The sequence below is a fragment of the Sorex fumeus genome, unplaced genomic scaffold (genome assembly GCF_029834395.1).
Source record: "Sorex fumeus unplaced genomic scaffold, SorFum_2.1 ptg000100l, whole genome shotgun sequence".
In the NCBI taxonomy this organism is placed as follows: Eukaryota; Metazoa; Chordata; class Mammalia; order Eulipotyphla; family Soricidae; genus Sorex; species Sorex fumeus.
This window is the reverse complement of record NW_026606157.1, coordinates 9,510,537-9,523,727: the sequence shown is the minus strand read 5'-3', so window position 1 is coordinate 9,523,727 and position 13,191 is coordinate 9,510,537. Positions and strand designations below refer to the sequence as shown.

General features: G+C 53.7%; 1 protein-coding gene across 1 annotated transcript in view; it reads left to right on the top strand.

The window, feature by feature from the left end:
• The first annotated feature begins 2,645 nt into the window (after positions 1-2,645).
• Positions 2,646-13,191, top strand: part of BCAT1 (branched chain amino acid transaminase 1) — a 65,226-nt gene continuing 54,680 nt past the window's right edge. Inside the window, 1 exon segment of the mRNA XM_056134562.1 lies at positions 2,646-2,762. Coding sequence (XP_055990537.1) covers positions 2,757-2,762 — 6 coding nt within the window. The 5' untranslated portion in view covers positions 2,646-2,756.

Sequence of the window (13,191 nt, the reverse complement as noted above, 5' to 3'; positions counted from 1 at the left end):
TGTGTCCCCTGTCCCATGTTTCTGCCCCCCACGTCACTGTCCTTGTCCTTCCTTCAGGCCTCCTCCCTCCTTTTGCCTCACTGGCTTCAGCATTCAGGCTATTCTTCATATTACGTCAGTACATTTTATGCTTCTCTCCTCCTGATTTTTCTGGTGTTAATTTGTTCATTTGGACCAGCATCACTGTTACTGTCATATCCTCCCTTTGTGGGCCCAGTAACATTGTGAGACTTGTTGTTACTGTGTTTGGCATAAAATGGATACATCACGGAGAGTTTGCCAGGCTTTGCCATGCAGGCGAGATACTCTCGGTAGCTTGCCGGGCTCTCCGAGAGGGGCAGAGGAATCGAACTCAGGTCGGCCGACGTGCAACGCAAATGCCCTACCCGCTGTGCTATCCCTCCAGTCCCTGGACCAGCATAGAAAAACTCATTTGGGGTGGATGGGAGTAGGGTTGAAATTTTTATTCCTCCTCTGCACCCGCAGTTCATTTTATTGAACAACATTTAAAGGCTTTACCTGTGATTTATTGGTGAGGGCATCACACCCAGAAATGCTCAGAGGACCATGTGGTATAGGGGGGTGAACCTGGGGTTCTCACGTACAGATGATGTGCTCTGCCTCTTTGACTCATTGCTCTGGACCCTGCGCCACATTTTATTTTCTTTTTTACTGGAAATATTTTATTTTATATTTTTTAATTAAAAACATTTTTTTAATGAATCACTGTGAGATAGCACAGCAGGTAAGGTGTTTGCCTTGCATGTGGCCAACATGGCCGACCTGGGTTCGATTCCTCCACCCCTCTTGGAGAGCCCGGCAAGCTACCGAGAGTATCTTGCCTGCACGGCAAAGCCTGGCAAGCTCCCTGTGATGTATTCAATATGCCAAACACAGTAACCACAAGTCTCAAAATGGAGACGTTACTGGGTCTGCTCAAGCAAATCAATAAACAACCGGAGGGCAATGACAGTGACAGTGAATTAAAAAAATTATTTTGATGAATCACTGTGAGATAGAGTTACAGATTTACAAACATTCATAATTACGTTTCCAATGATCAAGTACCCATCCCTCCACCAGTGCCCATTCTCCATCACCAATATTCCCAGTATCCCTCCCGCCACCCTACCCCCACCCCAGCCACATTTTATTTATGCTGTCATACATTGATGGACACTTTGCTGCCCGATTGAATGTTTATTTTCTGTTTCCCACACCAAAAGATGCTCCATGAGTATATGGGCATTTTTGTTTTATTTCCTGCTCTATTTCTAGCGTCTTAGCTAGCGCCTGGCATGTACCAAGAGTTCAGTAAATTTCCCAGGAGAGTGATTTAAGCGTCGGTTGACCTACCTGGCCAAGGGTTAAAAGTAACACCCTCCCCCCGACCAGGGTTGAGCATCCCAAGACCGGACCATGGCCATGGGACTAGAGCAAAGCAACTGTCCTCAACATCTCATGCTCTGAAGGAGCAAAGTCAGTGCCCAAATGAAAAATCAATTAGATTAAGAAAACTGACTCAAAGAAAGGGTAGGGACAGAGTGCTCAGCCGAGAAAGCCTGGGGCTGGTCCAGGAGCCAGCCAGGGCTTCCTGCCAAGACTTGGGCCGACATTTACCAGCCCTGAGTCAGCCCCTGGGGAGAGGGCTGGAGGGATTGAACCCAGTGAGCCTCTTCCGAGGGACAGGCAGGGGAGTTTCTGCACGGAGCAGAAACTGCACTAGCTGGCAGAGTTCAAGTCTGGCAGACGAGATGGGGTCCGAGCAGAGGCACCGGAACTGGGAGAAATCGGAGGTGGGTCCTGGGTCTGGAGAAGGGTGACAGAGAAGTGGGCAAACTGAAGTTTTATAATTTTCTGCTTTTGAAAATGCTTTCCAGGTTGGCTTTGGAGTGGGGACTCGGGGGCAAGTTCCTCTGGGTTAGTAGGAAGCGAGGTGGATGGGTGGCCAGGGATGGGGGACTGGGGGGGGGCACTCTTTGTTTGTTGTTTGGTTTGGTCTACACCCTGTGATGCTCAGAGGTGACTCCTGGCAGGGCTCACCGGACCCTATGAAATGCCAGGACCGAACCTGGACGGGTGGTGTGCAAGTCAGATGCCCTCCTCAGTGCACTGTCTACTATGCTCCAGTCCCGAGTGGGGGAACTTTGATCTGTCTCTTTCCCACACATACACCTGCAGGTGTATGTGCGCACACGCGCACACACACAGAGCAGTACGTAGCTGCATGCACACACACAAAGGGTTGCATGCACACATGTGCACATGTGCACACAGAGGGCTACTGTGAGCGCACACACGCGTGCACAGCTGCAAGGCACACACACCCACACACAGCCCCACAAGTGTACGACTGCACGCACAGACATGGACACACGCGCACAGCCACGCAAGCGCATGGCTGCAAGCACACACGGACACGGGCGCATATGGACACGCGCGCACACGCACACACATGAACACGCACACAGACGCACAGGTGCACGGTTGCACGCGCACACAGACTCGCCTATACGGACACGCGCGCACACGGAAACGCACACGCATGGACACGCGCACAAGACGCACAGGTGCTCGGTTGCACGCGCACACGGACACGCGCGCACACAGGCGCCCGGCCCACGCACGAGCGGCCTCGGGCGCGGGGCGGGCGCTGTGGGCGCGGGCCGGACTCCTCCTGCTGATGTCATCCGCCCCCCGCGCCAGTCCGCAGCCCCGCGCCCCACGTGCGGCCGCCCGCCCCGCTGCGCCCCACCATGAAGGTAACGGCTGGGGGGGTGGGGACCGGGGCGCGCAGGTGGGACCCCCGGGCCGCCCTCCCCGCCCCCGGCGCCGCGCGTTCTGGGTGGGTCGCCCCGCGCCGGGGCTGCCACTCGGGCCACTGGGCTCCGCCGGCCGGGGAAGGCGCCGCGGCCCGCTGCCCGCCTCAAGTTGGCAGCGGAACCTGGGAACCGGTCCCTGGCCAAGATGCGCGGGGTTGGGGGGCTCCGGGGGGCGCGGGGTGGGGGCGGGGAGGCCCCGACGCGGTCCCGGGGGGCGCCCGCGGGGTGCGCGCGAGCGGCGAGGTGAGGGGCCGGGGGGAGCCTGGGCGAGGAGTGGGAGGAGGAGGAGGATGGGGAAGATGGGGAGGAAGAGGAGGAGGATGAGCAGGAGGACTATCCAGGGTGTCTCAGACCCCGGGGAGCCCGGGAGCGGATTTTGCGGGAGAGATTGCAGCTCCCAGGAGGTCGCGGTCGTGAAAGCGCATCCGGGAGACCCTTTCTCCAACCCCCGGGCGCTGCCTGTAAGAGGAAGCAAATTCTTTCTTCTTTTGCGCCTTTCCCCACCACCAAACTTGCCACTTAAGCAGGAACTGAGTGCAAACACTGCGTTTTGTACCCAAAAAGAGGTCATGCAAATGGACCGGGATGGGGGGTGGGGTGGAGAGCAGGGGCGGGGGTGGGGGACCCAAAAAAACAAACCCCGCGCAGCCTCTTTCTTGCAGAATGAGTCTGCGTTGGGCTCCTCGCGCATGCTTGATTTCAGCCGGAAAGTCCGCGGCTGAGTGGCCGGCGGCGGACTGGGCAGGAGAGGCCACGCCGCCAGCCTGGGCTTCCAGGCACCCACGTGCAGTCGGAGTAGAGTCCCCAGCGCGTCCGGTGCTTGGCCTGGCCGGGAGCCCCTGCAGTTTCCCCTCCACCAGATAGATACTGCCGACAGGAAGCGGGAGGGCATCTTCAAATACTTTCATTTCTATTTTCTCACGTTTGACTCAGAGGAGGAACGAACACCTTGAAGCAGAGAAGTGCCAAGTGCCTTTAAGTTTCTTTCTCGTAGATTGGAAATCTCTGTGCCTTTGTATTGCTGTCTTTCATAAACGTTGTTAGCACGCCGCATGATGCCGTGAGACTGCCTCTGTCAGTTTTGGAGACAGCTCTGGTTGGGGAGTTTTTTGATTTCTCTTTTTGTTGGGGGCTGCTCTTTGCTCTGGAAACCCGCCTTTTGGGGCATCCAACCCCAGGCTGACTGCATGCAGCAAAGAGCTTTTACAAACCTTGCTCTTCCCCTAAAATAAAGAGTCCACACCTGGTGATGTTCAGGGTTCACGCCTTGCTTTGTGCTAAGGGATCACTTCTGGGTGATGGGGTGGGGGTGGGGACCCTATGGGTTGCCTGGGGTCCAAGTTGAGTTGCCTGCGTGGAAGGCAAGTGCCCTACCTACTGTCCTGTCTCTCTGGCCTCTGGGAGTTTTTATTTTAAGAGATCTGATGTGTACAGCCAACTGTATAAGAAAATGAGCAGTGTGTGTGTGTGTGTGTGTGTGTGTGTGTGTGTGTGTGTGTGTGTGTAGGGTGCTGCACACCCGGTCCTGCTCAGGGCTTACTCCTGGCTCTACGCTCGGGATTCACTCCTGGTGGTGCTCCTGGTGTGGGATGCCGGGGTTCGAACCTGGGTCCAGCACCTGCAAGGCAAGCAAATGCCTTTTCTGCAGTACTGTCTCTTCTGGGCTCCAGAAATGAGCCCGTTTTGGAGTTCATGTTTGTGTTCTTTGCTTGGACTATTGTGTGTGGACATGGTAATTGATGCTGTGATGCGCTGAGACTTAAAGCCAGAGGGAGGGTTCGGGGAGGGAGAGGGTGCTGGTGTGGGTGTGAGAGGTCAGACAGCAGCAGCCAGAGGTGGGGGGGGAGGGGGGTTGCCATCCAGACTCTGGTGGTTGCCCTGAGGTGAGGTTGAGAGAGGCCAGTTGAGCAAGTCTGGCCAACACCTGTATGCAAAAAGGAGAAAGGGAGGAATTTATCCCCCATCCCCCGCCCTCCTGTTCCACCCAGCGAGTGTCCCAGTGCAGTGGTGTGTGCCATGGACCCTGAGGTCAGTCCTGCGGGGGAAGCCTGGGGCTGGGCACATGTCCAGCCTGTGAGGGCTCTCTCCTGCCTTTGCTCTCGGCTCCTGATCTGAATAAACTGGGCTCCAGCCCTAGGAAGGAATGGGAACTGGAAGGGGGGAGGGGTGTCCTGGAGTGACGGGGAGGGACACTGGCACTTTCGGGCCGAGAGCATGTGGTGACGTTGTACCCCCAAACACACAGCTGCGTGAACCCCACCTTCGTAGCTTTTCTTTTAATTAAAAAAAGAGTAGAAAAGTTTGAAACTGGCCAGGGAGATAGTCCAGGGGCTAAAGTGTTTGCCTTCCAAGTGGCTGACCCCCGTGAGCCCCTGGCATTCGATACGGCCCCCAGCACCACTAGGAACAGCCTAAGCCCCCAATAATCAATCAATCAATCAATCAAAGTGTCATGAAGAAAAAGTTGGAAACAGTTTATTGTCACAGAGATTAGGGTTTGCTCCAACAGCTGCAAATGTTTTTTGTACTTTTAGGTTTTGTCTGGACTTTTCATTTTTTGGATTTTTTTTTGGGGGGGCACACCTGTCCATTCTCAGGACTCACTCTTGGCTCTATGCTTATGGATCACTCCTGGTGGGGTTTGGGTGACCAACTGGGATACTGGGGATCGAACCCGGGACGGCCACGTGCAAGGCACACACCTGACCCACTGTACTGTCCTCTGGACTTTGCTAAGCATCAGCTGCAGGCAGGAAGGAGGGACGGTTGGAAGCTTCTAGGCCCCCTGGAAGAAATGTCTAGAAACCTTCTCGAATGTCTGGCTTGGCTGTTGCCCAGGGGTCTCGGGGCGTCTCTGAATGGACTCTCCTTGTGCAGACCGAAGGAGGGAAGCGAGGTTTTCTCTTGGGTGTGGACCCCTTGTCTTCTGTGGGTACCTCCTTGGGGAACAGGCCAAGTGCAGCTTGTGCCCCGGGGAACTCATGATCCCATTTATCATGCGAGAGTGGCAATGTGGACATCCCCTCCCCTCTCGCCACCATCATCACCCCCTTCCCCTGCACCCCGTTATCTTAGACATCCTCGACCTTTTTCCTCTAGAACGCTCCCTTCTCTTGGAGACGCAGCGGCCTGGCTGCTTGGATCTCACAGAGCTGTGCGGTCAGCGGTGTTGCTGACTGACCAAATGCTCCCAACCCAACGTTCTCTGTGAGCAACAACTCTGCTGGCCACGGTGCTGGCCATTGGCTTGACAGTTCCAGTGCCCGTTCGGTTAAGGTCATGGATGGTGCCTTGGGAGAAATATTTTTTCTGGGTTGCAAATAGATTGGAAGCAAATCTCCTGCACATCTCCAGGTTGCAGACAGATTGGAAGCAAAAATGGATGGGAAAGAGTTTTGGGAAAGTTGACACCAAAATATGTCAAATGAACTAACATCTACAGAATTCATCCCCCAGCTCCCACTGTGTGTGCCAGGCTAGTTCTGTCCCGCCTTCAGAACCGGGCTGAACGGGAAATATCTCTTCACTGCCGGCGGAACTGACCGCAAATAGCAAATATTGAACAAAGTCATGTGTCTGGAAATGTGAAGTAATTCTAATATTGTTGCACATGTTTTCTTTTGTGATCACAAACAATGCTGTTTTTAAGCGATCTAATCAATGCACACACAGGCAAACAAGTCCAACAAAAGAGGCTGTGAGCGCCAGTGTTCATTGAGTACCAGAATCTGAAAGGGAAAAAACCAAACTCTTAGGTCATCTTAGGCATTTACTTCTGCCAAAGAAGGACTGTTGTTTTGAGTTTATTTTTTCTAGCTTTCCATTCGATTCCACTAACATCCTCCGAAAAATGAAGATTTAAAAATCTCTCGTGGGCAGTCCTGACTCTGCTTAGAAGTTTCTAGACCATTGGCGTATTTTCCTTTCCTTGGTGGCTTAAACCTACCAGTCATTCATGCCAAGACTCTGCCACAGAATTTGTGCTCTTTTGAGATGGTCACAAGCATCATGCATGCTTGCAGTGCCTCAGTACCTAGTCCAGTGGTAGAAGACCTGCCACATGTGGCTGAGGCCTGGGGTTAGATCCCTAGGACAGCAACAACAAATTTCTTTCTTTCTTTCTTTCTTTCTTTCTTTCTTTCTTTCTTTCTTTCTTTCTTTTTCTCTTTCTTTCTTTCTTTCTTTCTCACACCTGGCGGTGCTCAAGGTTATTCCTGGCTCTGCACTCAAGAATTACTCCTGGCAAAACTCCTGGTACTAATCTCCTCCCAGAATGGCAGAAGCATGCTGAAAGTAGATTATAGACCAAACATGATTGCCACTCAATGCCTCTTTTGCAAACCACAACACCCAGAAGGAGAGAAAGAACAGAGGGGAATGCCCTGCCACAGAGGCAGGGTGGGATGGGGGGATGGAGGGTGGGAGGGATACTGGGACCCATGATGGTGGAAAATGGGCACTGGTGGAGGGATGGGTACTTGATCATTGTATAACTGAAACCCAAGCACAAAAATTTGTAAGTCTACAACTGTACCTCATGGTGTTTCACTAATAAAAATTAAAAAAAAAAAGAATTATTCCTGGCGGTGGTCCGGGGACCCTCGGCACTGGTTTAATTACAAGTATCCTATGGGATGCTGGGAATCAAACCCAGGTCGCCCGCGTGCGAGGTAAACACCTTCCCCGCTGTGCTATCACTCCAGCCCCAACAACAAATTTCTAAAATAGCACCGTGCTCTGATGTAAGCAGGCATTTTCTCTTCTGAGTAAAAGGCTGGAGCAGATATTCTGTTGGTCACGGCAGGAATAGAGAATTTGTAGTCTCAGGCTGTCAGAGGTCATAGCCCCATTAGTAATGTCCTTACGTGGGCTTTGGGTCTTCTGGTCAATCAGTGACCTTCTTTCCCCCTGAACAATTCGAACATTATTTGTGGGACCCCGTCCACCTACCCATCGCTCCATGTTAGGGAACTGCAGGCATTGGAAAGCCCATGAGCTGAGCTAGGTGGTGTGTGCTGGATCGCGGGGTTCAATGCCATCCTCAGCACTAGTTTAATTACGAGTATCAGCATCTCCAGGTGACAGGATGTAGGAAGAAGAGTGTTTGTGTCAGTGTTGTTTGTCATACCAGAAGATTCACAATGACCCCCATAGGGCGTGAGTAAGGCCTTGTTCACCTGAGCCTCCTCGCTGTCTACCTCAGCCCGTCGTTTGGCTTCTGAAATACACAGTTGGTCTATTCAAAACCGAACTGAACAGAAGAAACATGTCTTGGAGTTAAATGGACTCTGGAGCCGTTATCAAGAAATCCTGGGCAGGGGCTGAAGAGATAGCACAGCGGGTAGGGCATTTGCCTTGCAGGCGGCTGACCCGGGTTCGATTCCCAGCATCCCATATGGTCCCCCGAGCACTGCCACAAGTGATTCCTGAGTGCAGAGCCAGGAGGAACCCCTGAGCATCACTGGGCAAGGGCAGGGATCCCCAGTTTCTAGGCAGCTGAGTGAGTGGATCAATAGTGGACACGCCGCGGAGAGCAGTGGACAGATGCCGCCTTGTAGGGGCCCAGCCCTCCCGGGAAGGGGCGCGGTGCATCTCCCTGGCAGCCGGGTAACCAGTTCCATCATGGCCCCGGCTTTCCCTTTGCTCGTCTGTCCACGTTGCCCCACTGTCCACTGGGCTTCGGCTGCGTTTCCTCCTGCTTTTCTCTGCAGTGGACACGCTTGGCTGTTCTCAGGGTGGGGGCTGGTCTTGATCTCTTTCCCCTGCCCCGGCAGACCCCTGCATAAACCCCACCCATAGGCCTCACTCTCCCACGTGGTTGCTATGAGACAAAGAGGCATCGCCCACCTGTGGATAGTAGATACACGGGACAGATAGATTGCTCCATAGCTGGAAGCCTGCCTCATGAGCAAAGGGGAGAAGGCAGCTGGAATAGAGAAGGGATTGCTAAGAAAAAGATGGCTGGAGGAACCGGTCGGGATGGGAGATGTGTGCAGAAAGTAGATCAAGGACCAAACATGACAACCTCTCAGTGTCTGTATTGCAAACCATAATTCCCCAGAGTGGAGAGAGAGTAGCACTGTCACTGGAGCACTGTCCTCCCGTTGTTCATCGATTTGCTCGAGCGGGCCCAGTAACGTCTCCATTGGAGACTTTGTTGTTACTGTGTCTGGCATATCGAATACGTCACGGGGAGCTTGCCAGGCTTTGCTGTGCGGGCGAGATACTCCCGGTAGCTTGCCAGGCTCTCCGAGACGGGCGGAGGAATCGAACTCGGGTTGGCCAGGTTGGTTGCGTGCAAGGCAAACGCCCTACCTCTGTGCTATGGCTCCAGCCCAGAGAGAGAGTATGGGGGAATATTCTCTGCCATGGAGGCAGGGGGAGGGTGGGAAAGGAGGGTTATACCGGGGAGATTGGTGGTGGGGAGTGTGCACTGGTGGAGGGATGGGTGTTTGATCATGGTGTGATTGTCACCCAAACATGAAAGCTTGTAACTATCTCACGGTGATTCAATAAGGTAAAGGTAAAAAAGGTAAAAGCCCTCCTGTTGATCGTCAATTTGCTCGAGCGGGCCCAGTAACGTCTCCATTGGAGACTTTGTAATGAAAGAATCCATATTAGGGCATCAAATTTTTGTGTACTTTAGCTAACTTGCAACATTGCTTTCTGTAAAACTGCTTGGCTGCTTTGCACCTGGGGGAGAGGGGACTTGCAAAGTGAACAGGGCATAACTTCTTTCTACAAGATTCAGGTGTATTTACTGTCCCTGAAATGTATTGTCTCAGTAAAGCACCCTGCAGATTTGGGTAAAGGCTAACTCAGGATGCTGGTGGTTGGGGGAAATTGCCCTTTCCTGGAATGTATTGTCTCACTAAAGCACCCTGCAGACTTGGGTAACACAAACCAGGGATGGTCAAGGGAGATTACCTAAGGCTTAATGATTCCAGCTATAACCTTGCTTGTGCTGACAATCGATGTACGTAAATGCTGATCTTTGAATCTATAGGCTAAGGAGTGAGGTACTTTTAAATGGATTGGTTAAGAAAGTATATGTTGTTACAAATCTATTGGCTATGAAATGCGCGGGCTTTGCTGTAACGGCCAGTGAAGGCCTATATAAGATCCCCTTTGAAGAAGTTCGGGGCTCTCAGCCACTGCCCATTTTTGGGGTATGCTGCGGAGTCCCAGCATGCTGGTCTAAATAAACCCCGTTTTTACTCCTGCAGGAATTGTGTCTATCTGGTCTCTCCGCGCCTCCCAGGGCTAGGGAACTCCCGATCCCAACAGTTGTTACTGTGTCTGGCATATTGAATACGTCACGGGGAGCTTGCCAGGCCCTGCCGTGGGGGCGAGATACTCTCGGTAGCTTGCCGGGCTCTCCGAGAGGGGCGGAGGAATCGAACTCGGGTCGCCCATGTTGGCTGCGTGCAAGGCAAATGCCCTACGGCTGTGCTATCGCTCCAGCCCAATTCAATAAAATTAAAGAACTAATGAAAAGAAGAAATAGGGGTCACCTAGCACCCCCTCTCCACTGTGGATTCCTGATTCCCCCCTCCAGTCCCCCCATGCTGTTCGTTGTCTCCCTACCCCTTCTGTCCACACTTGCTTCCTCCCGCACCCTCCCTGCATGATCCCGATTGACCTTCACCGACCCTCAATGCCTGGGAACCCCCTCTGGTAGGCCCCTCACTGCCTCCACCTGGGCTGCCACCCTCCTCCCCCACCACGTCCCCGGGCCACTATCTGCCCTTTGCCGGGCTTGTGTGTCTCCCTGTAGACTCGGTGTGTCCCTAAATGCCCCCAGCCTTCCCCGCTCCTGGTTTGGCCTCTGCAGAGGTGGCCCTGGCAGCAGCCAGTGTCTGGACCATTCCCCGCCCCAAACGCCATCCCCCACCTTCCCTGCCCACGCCAGGGGACGCCCTCCACCTGCTCCTCCGGCTCCCTCTGCCCCACCTCCTGCTTCAGGCCCACGGGTCCCCCCCACCCGTCATCAGCTGCCCCTTCTCACCCTGTTGCCTTGGATGTTTGATGTTCACCTCCCCCTGGGACCCCCCCGCAGGACCACCAGCCCCTAGAGCACCGGTAGCGACTTGTGATGCAGAACAGTAAATCCGTGAGGTGGGTGGCGCCTCCCACCGCTGTCCAGCAGGTGGACAAAGAATGAGACGCTGACTGTCCAGGCGGCAAGCTGGCCTCGACAGCCCCAGACAAGGGGACGGACTGGCCGTCTCGAGTCCCTTCTCTGCTCCCACCCGGTGTCCCTGCCTGGCCCTTTGCCCTGCTGCCACCGCCCACCCAGCTTACCCGTGGGCCGTTGTCTGTGTTAATAGCGCGTGAAGGACAGAAGGTTCGGGAAGAGCAGAGGCTGCCTGTTCCCATCGCTGTGGCCGCGGGGGGTTGGATGGTCCACACACACCTTTCACACGGTGCAGTGGGGTTGTGCCGTCGTCCTGTCCTAGTGGGACGTTTCTTGCCTGCATCCCGGCGACCCTCATTGCTTGAACTAAGCTAAGCTTTACCCAGGTGACTCTCCCGGCCTCGGGGCGGGGGGAGGGTCTCCAAAGGGGGTGATTTCCCCCAGCAGCTTAGTTATTTACAGGCGGGGTTGCCCACTGGCTTGGAGAGAGGTCTGGTCTCACCGCTTTCAAAAATCAGATGCAGCCTGATTTTTGAAAGTGTTTTAGTTGGGACCTGGTTTTGAAGGGAAGGAGGGAGAGGAGAGAGAGAGAGAGAGAGAGAGAGAGAGAGAGAGAGAGAGAGAGAGAGAGAGAAAGAGAGAGAGCAGAGTAACGTGATCAAGCAAGAACTTGGGCTTCCCCGGGTACTTCTACACACCCCAGCATTAGACAGAAAAGCATGAAAGCACACATCTAAGACACATGTGCTCAGGTACCGCATGTGCTCGGCCACGTGGGCGCAAGCAGCACACGGGCTTGGGAGGCATATGCGCACCCCTCCTTTGTTCAAGGTGGCTTTTATAGGGTATCTTCTCGGGATGTCTTGGTCTGGAATGTTTTGAATTCTTCTCTGGGTTGACTCACTAAAATTAATTAAGGGAGAAGTTCGAGGGTATTCGAGGAATTTTCTTCATGGGGAGGGGTCCAGTCTCTTCAGGGTCTGCTGCAGGTCTTATCAGGTCTTGTTTTCCGTATCCACAGGATGCATCAACCTCCGAACTTTCCTTCCCAGAGATTTTGTTAACCTAAGTTTCATTGCCGAGATTTTGTTGACCTAAGTTTCATTGTGTACCTGTCTACTTTAGAATCACTCCTGGTGGTCCAGGAATATGTTCACTCATCTGTGAGGCTTGGCCCGAGGGTGTGGAGCGGCCTTGAGTGTGGGGGTGGTTGGGTTGTGGAGGTCGGCTGCCGGGGCTGGGTCCTTTGGGGCGAGGAGGGCTCTCACCCGCCCCCCTCTGGGGCACCCCGAGTGAAAACAGCCTTCAGGATCACTTCTGGTGGGGGATCGGGGGTCCATAGGGATCAAACCTGAGGGTTACCCACTCCACCATCCTCCAACCTGCCACACAGGAAAAATTCTTATTTTTTTTTCTTTTAGGGTCACACCTGGCGATGCTCAGGGGTTATCCCTGGCTCATGCACTCAGAAATTACTCCTGGTGGTGCCCGGGGGACCATATGGGATGCTGGGAATCGAACCTGGGTTGCCCAAGTGCAAGGCAAATGCCCTACCCGCTGTACTTTCGCTCCTGCACTAGGAAAACTTAACAGCACTTCTGTAACTGAGAGGCTGAGCTCGGCTCCAGGAGTGTCACGCCCAAGTCTCAGGCTTCAGTCCACCTTCTTCATCCTTCCCCCGGCAGGCCGGGCCCCACAATGGTTAGCATCCGGGCCGCAGGGTCGTGGGTGAGAGCTTTTCTACAGCTGCAGACCGACTCAGTCTTGGGAACTGCTCATTCTTGCAGAAGGTGCACCTGGCTTAGACAGATTTCTGCCAGCAAAGCAAACAAAAATGCAATTGCAGCGAGCCAGAATAAAGATGATTAGTAGAAGGGAAAACCTGGAGACCTCAAAGCACGTAGACAGCTAATAGTCTTCTACTTTTTACTACAAGTTTTGTGCCATCCATAATCCAGGATAGGGAGGGGGAGGAGGTTGGGAATGACATGAACATTTCCTGATCGCAGGAAGACTAGTTGGGTCCGTCCGTGTGTGTTCTGAGCCTCTGGCCAAGGGTAAAAGGTAAAGGTAAAGGCCCTCCCGTTGTTCGTCGATTTGCTCGAGCGGGCCCAGTAATGTCTCCATTGGAGACTTTGTTGTTACTGTGTCTGGCATATCGAATACATCACGGGTAGTTGCCAGGCTCTGCCGTGCGGGTGAGATACTCTCGGTAGCTTGCCGGGCTCTCCG